Source organism: Monodelphis domestica, chromosome 6 (genome assembly GCF_027887165.1).
Source record: "Monodelphis domestica isolate mMonDom1 chromosome 6, mMonDom1.pri, whole genome shotgun sequence".
NCBI classification, from domain to species: Eukaryota; Metazoa; Chordata; class Mammalia; order Didelphimorphia; family Didelphidae; genus Monodelphis; species Monodelphis domestica.
In genome coordinates this window covers 89,569,477-89,590,068 of record NC_077232.1, presented here as the reverse complement: position 1 = coordinate 89,590,068, position 20,592 = coordinate 89,569,477, and the positions used below count along the sequence as shown (strand labels likewise).

The following is a 20,592-nucleotide window of genomic DNA, read 5'->3' as shown; positions in this document are numbered from 1 at the left end:
TCAAGTTTCATACAGTGAAAGCAATCCATTGTGATGAAGAGCTTTGGAAAGAATCCTAATATTGTTATTTTTAAAAATTGACATCTCATTACCTTCTAGCTATTTTGGAGGGAGCACTTAGCTCCTGCCAGAATTATAGTGATCAGAAAAAGGTGGCAGAAAATTGGTTTGGTGCCAGTGGAACTCCATGTGATTGGACTGGAGAGGTAGCTTTTTGTTGTTGTTGTCTTTTAATGGGCTTGGTCCTATTATTATAAAAGAGGACATTCCTTTAAATCTGGTACAAAACTTAGAATACTGAAGATAAAATATCTGCCACTAATCCTCAAGAGAATATGAGGATGAGGATGTAGGAGTTCTAGTAAAGGAAAGGGTAAATACATATATCCCTAACCAAAACAAAAAACTCCACTGGATACTTGATAAATGATCTATGATAGTGGCAAGAAAGGGACTCCTCAAGTCCCTTTTTTTCCCCTCAAATCCTTTTTGAGAGAAAATTTAATTAACAGAGCTTAGAAAATATCTGTATATAAAATCTATATATAAAATCTGTATATAAAATATACATTTGGGGCAAAATAGTTATGATTCTTTCATAAATTCAGAAATTAATAAAAATGGAAGTTTTCTAGAATAACATAAAAAACTTCAAGGTTGTTTTCCAGCCAAGTGACAAGAGAATGCCCATATGGCTAACTTGTCTGATGGTAACAAAGCATCTGCTCAGCTATATTTAAAATATTTTTAAAAGACAGAAAAGATAAAACAAAAAAAATATTAATTGGATGTCAAATTGGAAGCTCTTTCCTTTAAAGCACCTAACTGAACCTAATTTACATGTATAAGCACTCTCTGATTCTATTCTATTAATTCTGGAATTCTAAGAGAAATTTTCATTTAACCTAATACAACAGGATTTCATAATAATAGTCATATCTTAAAAGAATGAGGGAAAGCATTTGGGTGAACACTAATAGAGGATAAAAAATTAGCAGCATTATATGGATGATATACTATGGAGTCCCTGTTTCAGAGGAGGATATAGATGATGAAAACTTAAAAATAGTTGCAAATATTTTTGTTTTCTCTCATTTTTTTAAGAGATTATTGCAACCAAAGGATTAGGAACACTATTTACATAGGAAATGTAGGGTTTTTATTACTTCCAACTCTATATGTTGTTCCTTTTCTATTAAAATGTAACTCACTGAAGGGCACGAACCATTGCTTGTATTTGTATGGTCAGCATTTAGCACAGGACCTGGCATGTAGTAAAGACTGGTTGTGGTTCATGAATTCAAGACTCGTGATCCTTTAGCAATATTTTAGTAAATAGATTATTGGATGGATGTGTGTATGTGTGTGGACAAAATATAGAAATTCAAAAAAGCTCTAGGAAGATGTAATACGTGTTGAAACTACTGTGAACCTTTCTAGAGGACCTTTCTAGAAGATTTTATCCATAAAAGATCTTTTAAACAAATAGAAGCCACATTGCCCTTCATATACTCTCTCTATCTATATTTTGATGTATTTCACATATTCTATACATATGTACACACAGAGATACTTATGTATGTAGGTATGTACACACATATGTATATATGCAAATATATATCAGCATAACATAATATATAGTTTTATAGAATTTTAGACTTGGAAAATACTGTAGAGATCATCATATCTAATCTCTCAACCAATGCAGGAATCCCTTGTTGAATATATCAGACACTGCAGAAAATTTTTGAAAGTTTTTGTTACAATTAAGACTTGGTAGGATGTGATTTATAATATGAATATGGCAATATCAGGGAATAATTTATTCCAAAAACAGTTTGGTAGAGGATCTATGGAGGGAAGAACTGAGAAATAATCTTATATGTACAATACAGATTGAATAAAGTATTGATTCTAAAATCAAAGGTAATTTTCTTTTCTTACTTCTCTCTCTTTCTTTCTTTCTTTCTTCCTTCCTTTCTTTCTTTCTTTCTTTCTTTCTTTCTTTCTTCCTTTCTTTCTTTCTTTCTTTCTTTCTTTCTTTCTTTCTTTCTTTCTTTCTTTCTTTCTTTCTTTCTTTCTTTCTTTCTTTCTTTCTTTCTTTCTTTCTTTCTTTCTTTCTTTCTTTCTTTCTTTCTTTCTTTCTTTCTTTCTTTCTTTCTTTCTTTCTTTCTTTCTTTCTCTCTTTCTTCCTTTCTCTCTCTCTCTCTCTCTCTCTCTCTCTCTCTCTCTCTCTCTCTCTCTCTCTCTCTCTCTCTCTCTCTCTCTTCCCTCTCCTTCCCTCCCTCCCTTCCTTCCTTCTTTCCTTCCTTGCTTTCTTCCTTCTTTCCTTCTATCTGAGTATGTTGTCTACATAGTCAGAGAGAAGTTAGGCTTTTCAGTAGTGGAAGGAATAGCTATTCAATCAAATTGTGAATGTTTCCAAGTATTAACTGTAAAAGAATATTAAATCATTCATTACTCCTGTATTTGACAACATGTATTCAAATAGTGTGATCTATCCTTAATATTCAAAATCAACATCATTTATCGGAATGAAATACAATTTTTCCTTGAACATAAAAACTTACCATTGCACATTTCTGGAAAATTATTCCATAATCAGAAGACACAGAAACTCTAGAAACATCTTCATGCTGAAAAAAAAAAGACAAAGAAATCCATTCCAACTTGCATGTTCTTTATCAAATAGTATTCTGGCATAGATGAAAAGGAAAAGTAGTGACATGAAGACAAATGAACTCTGTAAACTGAATACCTACTTTTTTGTTTTTGTTATCTTTCTGATGACTTTGTCACTTTTGCTGCATGATTTCTAAACAAACAACTAAACTTAGAATCAAAAAGGACCTCAGAGATCATTCTATTCAAGCCTTTAATTTTATGCAAGAGAGACAAAATAATGTGATCAACATTATTCAAACAGTAAGTAGCGAAGACACCTTTTGAACTTTGGTATCCTGAAAGTATTCAATTGGTCTCAAAATCAAAAAGAGATGAGTTCATATCCTGTAGACACATACTAGCTGTGTGACTTCAGGCAAATCATTTAACATTTTATTGTCCTTTTGTTGTTCAGTCATTTTTCAGTCATATCTAACTCTTCATGACCCCATTTGGGGTTTCCTTGGCAAAGATGCCAAAGTGCTTGGCCATTTCCCTCTCCAGCTTATTTTATAGATGAGGAAACTGAGGCATAGTTGAGTGACTTGTCCAAGGTCACACAATGAGGAAATGTCTGAGGCCAGATTTGGACTCAGGTTTTCCTGACTTCAGTTCATACTCTGTCATCCTCTATGCTATCTAGCAGTCCCTAAACCTAGCTTGCTCTAGATTTCTATTTAAAATTCTACAATACAGAAAAATTCCAACAGATATATATAGAAGGTTTTCCCTCACTCATGGATTTTTGATGCCAAACGAATCTCAGTTCTAATACTTCTCCATATTCTGACTAAATCTATTGCCTTTTCTGCTATACTGGGATACTCTTAATGTTTCGCCTAAATTCCAGATGCCTAAAATATGTATAATAATAGAGTAGGCACTTGTAAATTCTAAAATGTTATATAATGAGAAGATAAAATTAAAGACAGAGAGCAAACATAGAAGGATTTATTCAAAGATAAAGACCCCAGGGGAAGCATTTTATAAACCTTGAAGCATTTTCTAAATGTGAGTTATCATTATTATCACTATAATCTCTTTAAGAAATACATTTGCATAGTTATGATATATATATATATATATATATATATATATATATATATATATATATAATATGGAAAGCCTGAAAAATATGACCTATAGGAAACAGTTTGATGGTCCTTTGTTCTTTGCTTTTGTTTTGGCATGAGTATAGATACTACCTGAATATTTATAGGTCACTAATACTAAAGGAAAAGCTTTCTTAGATAGAAGTATCTTATACTACTTTCTTGGGACATTACAGAGCAACTCTCTTCCCTTCAATAAGCATCAGTTTGCCCATCTATAAAACAGGGCTTATGTTTTCTACTACCAACCTCTCAAGACTGTTGTGATGAATGTGAGTAACACTGAAATAGTACATTGCCATTGTTTTTGTCATTGATGTTGTTGCTATTGTTGTTGTTATGCTGTTTGTCTAGCCTCCCAGCAATTCAGATGCACTGGTCCCAACTAATCATCTGTCACTTCCTCCCAACTTGAATATTTCCCTGTAGGCAAAACTGCCCACATAGAGTGTCTTGGAAAATGCTCATAATACTTGGTATTTCACTGTCCAGGTGTATTCTCTATTCTTTTCAGTTTGGTACACTAGGAAAAACACTGGATTTGAGGTTAAAGGTTGTGGCTTCAAATTCTCTTTATGTAACATACCACCTGTGGAAATTGAGCAACTCATTTAATGTCCCTAAATCTCAGTTTCTTTATCTGAAAAGTAAAGGGATAGATGGTGACACATCTATTGGGGAATCACTGAAAAATTATGCTATCTAAATTTGTTATATTTTTGTGAGGTTAAAATGATGAAAGGTTTGGATAAGAAGAATTGGGAAGATTTATATGAACAAATACAAAATGAAATAACTAGAATCAGGGATGTAATAGCTATGATGTTTTAAAGAAAAAGAACTCTGAAAGACATTAAGAATTTTGATCAATGCAATGGCCACCTATGACTTCAAAGGATTAATATGAAACATACTTCACACCTCTGGAAAGTATGGTAATAGATCAGAGGTACAGCATAAGATACTTTTCTATGTACTTAGTCAATTGTATATTTGTTTTACATGCCTATGTAAACCTTCTGTGAGAGGTTTATTTTTATTGGGTAAGGGGAGAGAATTGAGGAGAAAACTAATAATAGTGATTGAAGAAAGGAAAGAAGGAAGGAAGGAAGGAAGGAAGGAAGGAAGGAAGGAAGGAAGGAAGGAAGGAAGGAAGGAAGGAAGGAAGGAAGGAAGGAAGGAAGGGAGGGAGGGAGGGAGGGAGGGAGGGAGGGAGGAAGGAAGGAAGGAAGGAAGGAAGGAAGGAAGGAAGGAAGGAAGGAAGGAAGGAAGGAAGGAAGGAAGGAAGGGAGGGAGGGAGGGAGGGAGGGAGGGAGGGAGGAAGGAAGGAAGGAAGGAAGGATGGAAGGAAGGAAGGAAGGAAGGAAGGAAGGAAGGAAGGAAGGAAGGAAGGAAGGAAGGAAGGAAGGAAGGAAAGGCATATAATGAGCCATTTTTTATTGTACAGAAAAGAATATCAGAGGGACATAGAGACAAGTATGAAAATTTTTTGGAAATAATGTGTTTAGGATAACCTTTAAAAGAAACAAAAACATACATTTTATAATGAAATTTGCAGTTTCATATTTAATACTTTTAATTCTTTATATGTGGACATGTTCATCTTTGTTGGCATTTTATCATTCAGAAAAAAAATTAAAATAGAAAAATATTTTAAATGGTTTCTAAGGTACTCCATGAGTGGGAGTGTTATAAGTCTTATAGCCATCAATTTTCTCAGGTCCTGCCTTCAAAATTAACCACACAAGTCAATATTCATTGATTAACTATCCTCTCCTATAATCAGGTTTTTTATTCGAAATATTCTCATCATTTAGGGTATCTACCCCAAAACCCTATTAAGAATTGAAAATTCCTAGACACATAGTTTGTCTGAAAGTCCAAAAAAGGTCCCTAGAAAACATGAAGTTTAATACACTGAGTTTTGCTTTTGGTTTTTGTTCAGAGGTTTTTCAGTTATGTCTGACTCTTTATGAACCCATTTCTGGGTTCATAAAGAACCCTTCTGACTTCCTCTAAACAATATTCTCTCCTCTACTTCGTCTTGGAGTGCTCTAATTGCCAGGCAAATTCCTTAACCAGGATGAATCTGTTTCTCTGTATCTACTAGAAGACCCTTTGATGTCTGATTGTGCATTACACATTACTAGAGGCTTGCCATTCATAGATTTATTTTTTTGTAATATATTTCTGCACGATGTGAAAGTATCAATGAAGTAAAAATAGCCAGTTTTAATATGTCAAGTGATTCACTGACCAGGTGGTGTGTGATAGAAGAATCCCTTTTGAATAAAGTCTTCTTGGTCCAGGAACTTATTAGAGAAAATAATGAATGACGCCAAGGTTCATCTGAGGCTGCTGAAGTCAAGAACAGGTCAGAATCTCCAGTTCTTCTGCCATTTTCCTTTCCAAGTGATACTTCAGCTAAAATTTCAACCACACATGAGTCATAGCATGAATTAAAAGGATATGGTGGTAAACTAAATTCAAGCAGTGCATTAGCCCAAACTAGAGCTAGCAATGATTCCTTTTCCTAGAGGTCTTTGAGTTTTTACAAAGTGCTTCTTTCCACAACAACCCCTAAAGGGAGAGAATTTAAGTATTATTATTGCCATTCTGCAGATGATGGTAATAGAAAACTCAGGCGATAGACACATTCACTCTTGTAGGTTGTAAATGGCAAAGCTATTCCCAAACTGAAATAAGTCAATAAAATAATGATTGGTCTTAGTTTAAAGCCACATATTAGGCTTCCTTCACTAAAAGGAGGCAAGGAAGCATACAAAGACTGAATCCAAAGGATTTTTACCTCTTCTTATAGTTACAATTATTTGATCTATTCATGATACCTGGGATTGACTTACCCTATAATCATCCATTTAGTTCTTTCTGTGCCTTAGCCACTAATATTTAGGTGGCATCCATAACTGAGCAGTGGCTTGATAAGTAAGTTGTTTGTACTGTGGCTATAAAAAGGGTGAAAATAGGGACCAGGAAAAGCAGGGGAGCACAGTATGCCCATTCTGTGCTTATTTTTTAATTTTACTTTATATATTAGAATAAATACTAAGTGTCATTTCTAAGACAGAAGAGAGGAAAGTGCTAGACAACTGGGGTAAAGTGGGTTGCAAAGGGTCATAGAGCTAGGAAGTGTCTGAGGCCAGATCTGAACCCAGGACCCCTTATCTCTAGGCCTGGCTCTCTAGCCAATGAACCACTTAGCTGCCCCTCACCTGGCCAGATATTTATATTAATCTGTATATCATATTAAATCATGGTGGGAAGGGGATATATCTCAAATCAACCAGTCAGAATTCTGGGGGTTATGTAGTCAAGAGTGAGGACTGGACATTTTATCCAATCTTTAGGTACTCTGAAAAATATCCCCAAAAGGGAAATTCTATGCCAATGATGAAGCAATTATAACTGTTTCCACAAACTAAGAAATGAAAAAAAAACAACAACTAAGAAGGTTCCTTATGATGCGTAACTGGATCTAGGTTGTCCAGTCTGGAATCCACTTGATAATTTTACTCTTGTGGCTGCAGGACCTGCCAGCAACCCTGCCCCAAGCCCTACCCAACCATTCTGGGGCAAAAAAGTAGCTGGCTCCAACTTTACCCACCCATTGGCAAAGGAAGAGAAGGGACAGGAAGGCAGGTTCATACTCTACTGAGGCAGTGACCTTCAGCCTAGGTTCGGGAAAGGTTTGGAGGGAAATGTAAGTTTGGTTTTATACAAGTTGAGTTTGAGATGTCTCTGAGACCTCCAGTTTGAATTATCTAAGAGGCAATCAGTGATATGAGCCCGAAGCTCAGGGGACATGCTATAACTAGTTACACAGATTTGTACTTCATCTGCATGGAGCTAATAGCTAAATTTCTGAGGGCTAATGAAGTCACTGAAAGATCATAGAGAAAGAAAAGAGAAAAAATCCTAACACAGAACCTTGGGGAATATTTTTAGTTTGTTGTTGTTCAATTGTTTTAACTGTTTGTGACCCCATCTGGGTTTTTCTTGGCAAAGATAATGGAATGATTTACCATTTTGGCCTCCAGCTTTATTTTGCAGATGAGGAAACTGAGGCAGAGTTAAGTGATCTGCCCAGGGTCACCTCTCCAGCAAGTGTCTGAGGCCAGATTTGATTTCAGGAAGATGAACCTGGTGCTCTGTTGACTGTACCCCCTAGCTGCCCCACATCCATAGTTAGGGCATGTGCTATGAGACATGCGTCAGAAAAGGAGATGGAGAAAAAGCAACCAAACAGATGAGAGGAGGAGACAGCAGTATCGTGAAAGCACAGAGGAGCACATACCCCAGAGAGGAGGATAGTCAGTAGGACATGCAGAAAAAGGTAGGCTGAGAAGGCTGAATACTTAGAAAAGATCAATGGAGACTTTGGAAAGAACACTTTCCATGTAGTGATGAGTTCAGAAGCCAGACTGCAATGAATGGAGAAGCAAACAAGAGGAGAAAAAGAAGAGATGCTTAAGAATGGATGGGTATCTTTTAGAAGTTTGACTGATAAATGTAGCAAAGATGTAGGATGATAACTGGGAGAGGGGTTTAAGCATGGGAGAGTTTTGGTATATCTGAAGGCAGCAGAGAAGGACCAGTAGATAAGGAAAGGTTAACGTTTTGAAAGGGAAGGGGCATAATTGAGGCAGAAATCTACTGTACAACATATAGACAGTGGGACGGGCACGGGTAAGGAGAAGCAGAATCACGTCGTCAGAGTCCGACGGACGTGATGGTGGAGGTGGGTTTGGGGTGATGCTGAGGGGGGATTGAAATGAAGAGAATGGGAAAGAGGTTGCTAAAAACAGATTGGTTTCAACTATCTCAGGAAGGAGAAAGATGAGCTCTTTAGCTAAGAGAAAGAAGAGAGGAGGGAAGTATGAGAGCTCTGAGGAATGTTTGGAATAGTGGTAGGTGTAGTAGAAAGAACACTGACCTTGGAATAAGATACCCTGAGGTTCAATTTCTGGCACTACCACTTTAGTAGCTGTGGGAGCTAGGCAACATTCCTCTGAGCTACAGAGTGAAATCTGCCTCCATTTCATAATCTGTAGCATGGCATAATAATTATCAACATAAGGTTGGGACAATGGGCTACACTACGTATACAGTCAGAAGTATTAGCACTTATAATGACACTAATTGACTAAAAACTCATCCTTTCAGGAAAATAAAATTTCAGGTAGAACTAAACAGAAAATAAAACATATTAAATAAATATATTATGTATAAATCTATAATTTCATTTATTTATATTTATATATTTTATATAATATATATTATTAATAATTAAAATAATAATAATAATAAATTTATAATCTACTAAAGGAATTTGATATTAAGGTCCTCTAAGGTGACCAAGATATTTTCTGGGACACAAGGGACAAGGGCAAGAAAAGGATAAATGAGAATCTGAAATTGCTTGTTGATGACGCTGAATTGGACCCAGAATAACAACCTAATCTCTGGGGGGGGGGGGGGTAGAGAGAGTAGGAAAAATGTATTCTGAGTGGAGGAATAACCCAGACAAGTCAGCCTGCATCCCTGGGGCTACAACTATACAGGGGGACATTAGATCTAACAATAGCATACTTCCTACCTTACAGGACGGCTGTAAGATTAGCTACCATTAATCTTCTTACATGATAGTATGACAAATGACACTCTCAGGAGGTCTGGGTGGCAGATATTACAAAGCCAGTTTATCACAGGCAAAGACATAGGGTACTGATTTAAAAGAAGCAGTGAAGAAACACATTTTTCTCTGCTAATTAGAGAGGTGGGGGGCTATGGAAAGGAATGATGCATATGCTGCCAGATGCAATCACTTTATCACTTTTGCTTAACTATTCTTAAAAAAAGGAAACTTCAGAGGGGTAGGTCAAAGAAATGACAGTGACGTACAGCACAAAACATCCCTATAAAACACACACACACACACACATGGTGCTAGGAAAGTCATATAACAAAGATGGCAGAAAGAATATAAAGTCTTTAATTTATAGACTGGATCAAATGATAATATAAACAAATAAGAAGCCAAAATTCAGTGAGATCATCTCATGGTTGTTTAGGAAAAATGGGGGACATCCTATCATTATTTTTTGACTTGAGGAAAAATATATTATCATTTTGTTCAGCAAAAGGTTCAAATACAATAACCAGAAATACTAACATTGAGTAAAAGGGTATGAAGGGGGTAAAGGATTGGAAGGTTCCAATAAGTGAATGTTCTTCTACATGTCACCTTTTTTTAAACCCTTACTTTTTGTCTAAGAATTAAAAATAAGAATTGATTCCATGGCAGAAGAGTGGAAAGGGCTTGGCAGTTGAGGTTAAGTGACTTGGGCAGGATCAAATAGCAAGGAAGTTTCTGAGGCCAAATCTGAACCCAGAACATTCCATCTCCAGACCTGACTGAGCCAAAATCTGCTACTTTTAATGAAAATGGTGGTACTATTATTAATATGCTGCTATCTGGGGCTTTCCTGCAGAAGAAACATTCCATATGGGGAATGGCTGGTAGCATAAATAAAGGAGAAGAGAAAATTGTATTTCAATAAGGGAAAAAAAGTTCTAGAAAAATACCTGTCAAATGATAAAATAGCTCAGAGCAGACTCCTAACAGTGGTTCTAAGCTTCCCTCCTGCCTTTCTTCATTGTCCTTTCCTACCTATTCTTTGAACTCCAACTCAAATGTTACCTCCTCCAAAAAGCCTTTCCTGATTGTTAGACTCTGGATAAGTTTTTTCCTAAGAGAAAGCTCATAGTTCTTACTTTGTAGCTATCTTTTGCCATTATCATGAAATATGAAGGATTTTACTTCTCTGTATTGCTATATTATCTCCCTTTGTGCTCTCTGAGGATAGCACTCTTATCTTAGCATTGTATCTTGCTTAGGAGTTCTGCATCCACAAAGAGACACTGTTTCTGTATGCTGCAATTCATTTTTTAAAATGTCCAGTCTTTTGTGGAAAGATGGGAATTTAACCATATTATGATGACCTGACGGTCCTGAAGGGACCAAGGTTCATTCCTCTCAAACCTGGGTTATTGCACTAGCCTGCCGACTGTTCTCTGTGCCTAATTCCAATTCAGACTCCATTCATCCTTCAGATTGCTCTCCCTAAAGCATGGATCTGACCATATAACATACACACTCACAATGCTCCAGTGGCTCCCTATAATCTCCAGGATCAAATATATAATCCTCTATTTGGCTTCCAAAGCCCTCCATAAACCTGGCTCCTTCCTATTATTCCAGTCTTTTTTACACCATATTTCCCTCCATATTCTCTACAGTCCAGAAATGCCAGCCTCCACATGCTTACTCAAAAGTTCTTCTTCCAACTCCTGGGTCTGAGCTCCCCCCAAGCCAAAAATGTTCTCTCTGCTCATCTTTAACTTTTAGCTTTCCTGAGTTTCACCAAGTTTCACATGAAATCCCTTCTGCAAGATGTCTTTCACAGTCCTTCATAATCTTATGTCCTCCAATTTTTTTTTCTGGTGGTAGCTTGTTTGTATATAGTCATTTGCATGTTTCTATCCACTTTGAACTTTTAAAGTTCTTTGAGACAATGACTACGTTTTTACCTTTCTTTTGATGACCCTCACTTAGCACTGTACCTGGCACATTTTTTGTTATTATTCAGTTGTCTCACTTTCGTCTGACTTTTTACACACTTTTTTATGGGTTATTTTGGCAAAAAATATTGGAATAGTCTGCCATTTCCTTTTCCAGCTCATTTTATAGATGAGGAAACTGAGTCAAAAAAAGGTTAAGTAGTTTGTCCAAGATCATACAGCTAGTAAGTGTCTAAGGCTAGATTTGAATTCAAGATGATGAGTCTTCCTGACTCCAGGTCCAGCACTCTATCCACTGAACCTTCTAGCTTCTCCTTGGCACATAGCATACCCTTAATAAATGCCAGTTGACTGAATGACTGAATAAATCTTTATTGCCCACATATAATAGATAACAAATAAATATCCTTCATATTGACAGAGTATGAAAGAACACTTTTAAAATATACCTTTCACTGTTTATTTAATTTTATTCAATTAAAAAGAAGATATAAAAAGATATAAAACTAGATAATATACTTTAAATTTGTCTTTTAAAAAAATTCTAATAAAAGTGAAACTATTGGTTGCTAAGAAAAAGTCAACATTGCTCTGCTTGAATATTGAATCATAGCACCATAAAACCATGAGTTTGAAAGGGAACTTGGAAATCTATTAGTCTGATCCCTTTAATTTTCATAGCTACTCAATGATAGGAAGTGACATATCAAGTTCTACATGTTCTTTAAGCCTTTTTCATCAAACTGGCCATGTCTGAGCTACATAGACCAGCATGATCAACTAGTAATTCACTTTATCTGGATGCTGCACAGTTCAATCAGAATGAAGTTTACAGAGACACACAACTCATCTTCATTCTTTTAACCAGTTCACCAAATCACTAAAGCAATTGTAATTCACTGCCCACCTCCCCCCCCACACACACACACCTCTACAGCCTTTTCCTTTCTTAAGCCTGAGAGAGGAGCAAAAGACAGGCTTCCTCATTTCCTCAACAGTGGTCTCTCTGCCTGCTGCATTCCTACACAATCTTTTGTAAAGCAGGCTGTTCCTTTAAGTTCTTTTTCAGAAGGAGAGCTTAATGATGAAAGGGTCAGCAAAAGTATTTCTGTGTAAAGGAAGAGACTGTCAAAGAATGTAAGACATACTTGCTGTTAGGAAGGAGCATTTTTGTGGAATTCAAGTAGGAAAAAGACCTTTGTTTTAATATCATCTACTAAAATATGAATATTTTAAGAAACAATTTTTAGATGGAGTTTGGACAGTGTGGGAGAAAAAAAATTATTTGTAATGTAGATTTGAGGACCTGGCTCTCTTTGTTAACAATATAGAGTGATGCTTCACTTGTATGGGAAGATTTTAATGTTATCAAGAGACCTTTTATTAAAAATAGCAGAAATGTGACTGGGCAGAAACATAATTTTAGGGATACCAGAGAGACTGAATGCCTTGTCTGAGATTTCAAAGCTAAGGCAGGATGAGAACTTCTCCTAATTTTCATATATATGTTTTTTGACTAAAGAAGTTAAAAGTGAGAAAATGAAAATGCATCCAAATCACTTAAAGATAGTTAAGATTAAAAAGGAGCTGATAACGAATTGGAAAAAGGAAATTTGGGAAGTTGTGACCTTTTAAGGGAAAGATGACTTGTCCCTATGAGTCTTATTTTAAGGCAATGAAGACAAAAGAGGTAGAAGCAGCAGAGCTGTTGGGGTAGTTGGAAACAGTTGGTTGACAAAAGGCTTCTGCTGAGTAATTCCTACCAGGTCAGTGAGAAAACTGTCTCTAATGGCCAAAAGTTCCAGTAATGGATATTGTTCTTCAGCCAACCTAGACTCTGAAAAAGGTCAAGCTTTCCCTAAGGACTTGCCACTCTCTGCTGCCTTCTCTGGCTTGAGAAAGAAAAGAGGGGAGGGGAGGGAAAGCGAATTACTTTAGTGATTTGGTGATCTCCTTTAGTGATCTGGTGAACTGGCTTCAAGAATGAGAATGAGTTGAGTTGCCATGAAATCCATTCTGACTGAACAGTGTAGCATCTGGAGAAGTGAATAAGTGATGCAGATGGTCTACATAGCACAGACGTGGCCAGTTTGACAATGATAATGTTCTTCCTATAGAGTTCTAACCCTTTGTAAATGCCCTTTCACATGCCTCACCTATTCTTCAGAGAATATCTCCTCTTACTTTAAAGTGCAATTCAAATAAGACCTCCTGTACTGCAAATTATATTGTATTTGAATACTTTTATATGTTTACATATTTTCTTAATATTATGTATATGCATATAAGCATATATACCAATACTTATTATGCTTTGTATATATTATGTATACATGCATATACACATATAAAATATGCAGATATTATATACACATAACATTTTTATTCATTATAACAGACATTGCATGTTATATATAATTATATATAATAGGCATTACATTTTATATATAATTATATATAATGTTATGTATATAACTGAAAGAAATACATAAAAATATTTTAAAAGTACATAATGATACAATAATCATATATTTCTCGTCTTCCCCTCTAGAAGGTAAGCTTCTAGCAAATTGGGAATGTTCCATTTTTTGTACTTGTTTCTCCTGAACCTAATATATTCCCTGGCATAGGTAGATACTTAATGAATATTTTGATTGATTAATTAATGGATCATTCCAGAATTATTTTAACTACTAGTTATAGAATTGGAATTGTTTTTCACAAAAGTCACATCAACATTTTATTGAAAAGTCTTCTTGGGATTTCCATTTCAACACTTTTTTTTTCTCTTTAGATGCTCTGAATGGCATGTAGAAAATTCTAACTCTGCTACTGTATGACAACCTCTTTAGGCCTTGACTTTCTCCTAAAATGATGAGTTGGAGCAGAAGATTTGGTCTTTTCTAACTTTATTCCTGTGGTGCCCCTTTTTACCCCTTTCTAATTTATAACCTGTTTTCAAAAGAAAAAAGCATGTATATTCATTTCTTCAGAGATTCTTAGGTCACATTTACTATTGAGAAATAAAATACTAATTTCTGGATTTTCATGTAACTTTAGAGCTAAAAAAATTTTTTTAAAGACGTGTAATTAGAATTTTAGTCCCCATGACTCTCAATCCAAGCTTCCCATGTTCCTTCTCACATTGCGAGCTAACATAGGAAGGATATATTTTTAGTGTAGCTCCACCCTCTCTCTCTTTTCCTAGGGAATGCAGTTTGTGGAGGTGGGATGAGTGTCAGGCAGGAGAATTTCACTTTACATGGCTTTTACTCAGGCTTTTACTTTTGTTCTTTTAGTTCTTCTACTTCACGTGTTTATTAATAAACTTTATAAAACATAGTATTTGGAGTTATTGGATATTAATTTAAAGCTTTCAAAGAGATTGGCTAAGGAGAAACAAGAGGGAAAAGAGAATTTACATACTTGAAGAAGAAAGTACACACTACATACAAAATAATACCTGTTTTATAGTTTCAAAGGTATCTCATTATTTCAGTGACACTTTCTAAGCATAATCAAGGCTCTTTCAGAATTGGAAACACTTGGCTTTGGATATTTTATGTACTCTGAGGAGAATAAATGAGAGAAAATCAGATGAATTTTGAATACCAGGACAAAATTTGTTGAAGATTAGGACTGCCATGTGGAAGACAGATTGAACTTATTTCCTTTGGCCCCAGAGGGCAGAACAAGAAGCAACGGATTGAAATTGTAGAAAGGATTTTGGTTTTATATGAGAACTTTCTACTAGGATTGACCAAAAGTTAGCTGCCTAAAATTGACTGGTGAAAATTGGAAGCCAAGATATTGCAAAGGAGATTCCTGCTTCTGGTGTAGATTGAAATATAATGTCTTGAAGACTACTTCCAACTTTGAGGCTAAAGAAATCAGTGATTAAAGGAATGAGGATAGGAATGGAAATAGATTAATTTATCGCTTTCTATCATAATCTCAACAACACACCCATAATGGGTCCTTCCATTAGATTCACAAGTGAGGACCCCTTATTCCACAGTTATTTGCATACTTATTTGAGGAAATCCATTGGATTAGTAGGAGAGACATCTTTCTTACCCAGATTCCTTTGAGGTACTAAGTTGAAACTACAAGGTAATATTATTGTATGTCTCATTTTCCTTACTGAAAGACTTTTCTGGGAAGCCCTTCCTGCTTAAACCTTACTCATTCTTATTTATAGATGCTATCCAAATTCCACCACCTCCATTAAAATTTTCCCAAGTTCCCTATCAGAAATAATCATTCCTTATATTACATGCTGGAATGCCATGAAGGAAGACTTGAATCCCAAGTTCCTGACTCCAAATCTAATGCTACTTCAACTGTAGCAAGAATTAAATAGAAACTAATAAGATATGTTTGAGTTGGGGAGGTCAAAAGAAGAAAAGAGGAGGACAAGGTTAACTTCACTCTCTTTTTAAGTTTAAAACAACTAAAAGTAGAATCAAAATCAAAAGTTACCTGCTATGTTGTAATGGTAGTTCTCTATATGAAGCCACTTCTTGTAGGAGAGGTCCTAAAGTTTTCAAAAATACAAAGGAATTAATTAAAACATATACTATACTGACAAGAAGTCATTGTAAGGTATGTTCCTAGGTAGGTCATATTTAATTTAGCTTCCTTATAATGCAAATCTTAAAAGCACATATAGATAAGTTAAGCATATATACTACATACACATTATACTCAGTATACGTAGGTGTACATGCACACACAACTTTTGACTTGCCACTGAACTTCAATGACTAGAATAGAGAGAGCGAGGCTGACAACTCTGCATAACTTTGCCTCACTTAAATCCAATTTATGTCTGAGTTAAAAGATATCAGCTAGTGATGCCATTCTGACCCTCTTTGAGTACAAAGAACAACCACCACCCAACTAACTTTATAAATATATTACATATGCTTTAAGTATGTACATTATGTATATACTCATATGGGTATATTTATATGTACAATTATTTAAACCTTAAATCTTTTTACCAATTATTTTAGCACAAGATTAACATTGGTTATATGGGAAGCAAGAATCAGTTAGAATGTGGAGATATGAAGCCTGGGAAGAGAAGAGATTTAGAAAGGAATTGTCTTCAAATGATCAAAAGGGCTTTCATGGAGAAGATGGGATTCTGGTTGTTCTGTTGGTCCTCAGAAGGCACAACTTAAAACAATAACTGGAAGTTTCAGGGAGCCAGATTTCAGCTCATTGTATGGGATGGGGGAACAGGAAGGTACTGTTCTAATTATTAAAGTGGTTTAAAAATGGAACAGACTGATTCAGTAGGATCTTCATCATTTGAGATGTTCCAACAAAGCCTGTATGACCACCATTTATGGCTAAGATAGAGGAATGCCAAGTTTCAAATAAGAGGAGATTCCTGCTTTGATCTAGAACTTGAATTGCAGGCATGAAGCAAAGTCTACATCATGCTAATTTTTATAAAGTCCTACATCTTCTTTAGATGTCTTGGTACTGCTTACAAGACAGTCAAGGTCTTTACTCCAGAAGATAATAACATAAAACTTATGACAAAGTGACTGGATGTAGTGAAAGGATGATGGGACCAGACCTCAGCAATCATCTAGTCTAATGAATGTCAATCAGCCATCCCTTTTGCAACATTCTTGGCAAGTGATCCTTCAGCAGAAAAACTCCAACACCATGAACACTACTACTTCCCAGCCCATTTGAATATGAATCAATGCTGATGATCTGGGAGTTTTTCTCTCACTGAACCAAAAATTCACTTCTAACGCTTCCACTCATTGTTCTAAAATAATTCTGTTCTCTGAGGTCAAGGAGATTAAATCAAATCCTTTTTCCACATGAAATCTCTGCAAATACTTTAAGACAACTATGATGAGACCCTTTCCCAAGTCTTCAGAATCAACATCAACAGTCCTTTCATTCAATTGTCCTGAGTCTCAGACCCTCACCTTCTTAATCTCCCTACTCTGGATGAATCATTTTGAGGGCCTTCACTATTTTTTGACACATTCTATTTTTTCTATAACCTTCCTAAAAGATTGTATTGTCCAGAATAGAACATAACATCCCAGGTGCAATCTGACCAAAGCAGAATTCAGTCATTTCAGTTATGTCCAACTCTTCATGATGCCATTTGGGGTTTTCTTGACAAAGATACTAGAATGGTTTGCCATTTCTACCTCATTTTACAGATGAGGAAACTGAGTCAAATAGAGTTAAGTGACTTGTCCAGGGTCACACAGAAAGAAAGTCCCTGGGGCCTAGTGTAGGGCAAAGTCCATATGTTTTTAAGCTATAGTTTTGGAGCAGATGTTAAGGTCAAAATGTAAGAAGAGTGTACTAGAAGAACAAAAGAAATGTATATGATGATTTTAGGTTCACAAGATGTTTTCTGCACAATAGTCCCTTTTAATATATTCTGCAAATAATAATATTTCCATTTTACAGATAAGGAAACTGAGACAAGGCTTAAGAGACTATGAGGCGTAAAAGAAGGACATGGTCATGGTAATCGACTAAGATATCTCTGAACTGGGACTAAACTTCAGCTCTTCTGATGGAATCAGTGTGTTTCACACTAAGTCATGATGAAAGCACAGGAAAGAAGACAGCCAAAGTTCCAGAATGTAACTGATACACATGTAGCTAGCATTTATAGAGTATTTTAAGATTTTTTAAATGGTTTATAATAAATACTCAATTCTCACAACAATCCTTGGAGACAAATGTTATTATACCCATTCTACATATGAGGAAACTGAGGCAAACAGAGGTGTAGTGATTTAACCAGGGTCACGCAAAGTTTGCAAGTGTCTGAGGCAGGAATTGAATTCAGATCTTCCTGACTCAAGATCCAGGGATTTATACACTGTGATGTCCAGTTCCCAGACTGTCTTTTAAAACTTTCAATTATCTCAAAAGAAGGCTGGTTGGTAGCTCAGTAGAGAGAACACTGAGCCTGGCATCAGGAAGACTTATTTATTTATTTAGTCTCTATCTACTTTAATCCACTGGAGAAGGAAACAGTAAATCACTCCAATATCTTTGCCAAGAAAACCCCACGGACAGCGTTGGTGTGCTGTGGTTCATGGGGTCACAGAGTCAGACATGACTAAACAACAACAGATTTTCTCAAGATCCAATTGCCACTCTCTCCATAAGACCTTCATTGATTTCTCCCTCACTAGAAGTAGTCTCTATATCCTCAGCAATAATTCAGCTCTATTAAACTCCTCAGCACTTTTTTACATTTTTCCTGTGTGTGATCTAAAAAACTCACAGTGTAACAAAGGATATGATTACAGTACTGTTTACTTATTTTAAAAGTTCAGACTTAAAAAAAGGTGCAGAACATTGTACTTAAACAATTTATCAATGTCTACAAGTAATAAGTATACTTTAAGTAGATTTACCTTGCAAAAAATGTCATACTGAAAATGAATAAAAACGTCTTTCAGGAAATCTCTAAGATACTAATAGTTTTGTGTTACATTACACACTGCAGAATTGATACTCAAAATTCAGGTCTCCTAATCTTACTTTATGTTATTTTTATTATATATATATATATATATATTTATATTATGTATATATTTTTCATTTTATTATATATATATATATAATTATAAAATTACTTCCTCTTAAGTCAAATAAGTCCAGAGTTATGTTGGTGCTGGCTAGCTCCCTTAGAGGAGAATGTATGACACTTTCTGGGGAAGAGAAACAGAGGGAGTCTTTCCTGCTAATAAAGACATCAGCTATAGGATGGAGGAACAAGAATCCTTCACTAGTTCTGTGAGTCATATAGACTATGTAGGTTGGGATAACCTCCAGGCAGTCCTTTAAGTCAAGGGTCACTGTATAGGTCTCTAAGGAAGGTGGGGTACACTAAAGAAAGATTACTTAACTTTCTATGAATGTTTAGCCACTCAGTATAGTACTACAAGGATTATATGGGTCCCTATGGAAAAGAGGATAGGGCAGAAAGTTTTCATCACAGTCTTTTTTTTTGGTATCTTTTCTGTATTTTTTTAATAAAATCTATTCTACATTTCATGTCTTATTAGGGAACTTAGGGAGTAATAAAATTAGCAATATTCTGAAGTCCCCAGAGTTTGCCTGGCAAGGTGCAAAATCAGAAGTCAGAAAGATTTTTTTGAGAGTGGTCCCATCCAAAATTGAACCTGGATCTTTTATTCCAGAAGGAATCCTTGAATACCACAACTACATGTTCAGATTTAACTTCCTGGCTTCAGGGTTATAGTAATAAAATTAATCTTTTAAGTACAGAAAAAAGTGATTGCAAAGTAGGTTTCTTAAATAACTAGATGCTTAATGCCTGACACAAAGAACACAATTAGGTGAGAGATTTTACCAAAAATATTAATAATATTATATTGATACTAATAGTAAATATTAATAAAATGAAATATTAGTTATTAATACCTAGTAATATTAATAAATCACAATTCTATATCACTTTAGGATTAGAAAGTTCAGTCTCTCCACCTAATAATCCACTGAATTAGGCAATATAAGAATTATCATCCCCATTTTATAGAGAAGGAAACTGACACATAGAATTTAAGTAACTTGCTTATTCTCACCCAGTTTACAAATAAGGAAGTTGAATCTTGAATTTTCCTGCCAGGTAGTTTTCTGTCTAAAACCCTGGCTCAGATCATAAACAGATTAGCCTCAAATATATCTGAGATGCTGAAAGAATAATAATTTAATAATTAAATGCTCATATTTTAAGTGCTTACAAAGTACCATCTAACTATGCTGTGAGTTAGATATACCTAGTATGATGCAAACCCAAGTCTAGTACTCTTCTTTCTATACCAACGCTGTACTATTGGAAACACTTAACTATCAGAGGCATGATGAGATGGTTAGAGAATGAGATGATCTAATTAGTCAGTATGATGTATAATAATTTCATCATATATTTATAAGTTTATATAACATACAACAACTACACGTATATATCCAATTTATTTTCAAAGAATTAGACTACAGGAAAATACACTAAATACTAAAATTCTTTTTAATGTATTATCCCTTTAAAACCCTTTTCAGTTGAAAATAGTAACTACTCTTATAAATGAACATTTTGACACTAAAAAGGAATAGGAAAATGATTTTGTTTTAATAAAAATGGCAAAAATCAACATGAAGAAATATAGCGTTCAGATGGTGT

The 20,592-nt window shown here is 35.2% G+C and overlaps 1 protein-coding gene across 2 annotated transcripts in view; it reads right to left on the bottom strand.

The window, feature by feature from the left end:
* EVC2 (EvC ciliary complex subunit 2) overlaps positions 1-20,592 on the bottom strand; it is a 209,632-nt gene that overhangs the window by 181,880 nt on the left and 7,160 nt on the right. For both annotated transcript variants that reach the window (XM_007496745.3, XM_007496747.3), the window contains exons 2-4: positions 15,861-15,915; positions 6,034-6,200; positions 2,571-2,636 (exon numbers count right to left, since the gene is read on the bottom strand). In XM_007496745.3, the coding sequence (XP_007496807.3) occupies positions 2,571-2,636; positions 6,034-6,200; positions 15,861-15,915 (288 nt within the window). The remainder of the gene's footprint in view (positions 1-2,570; positions 2,637-6,033; positions 6,201-15,860; positions 15,916-20,592) is intronic.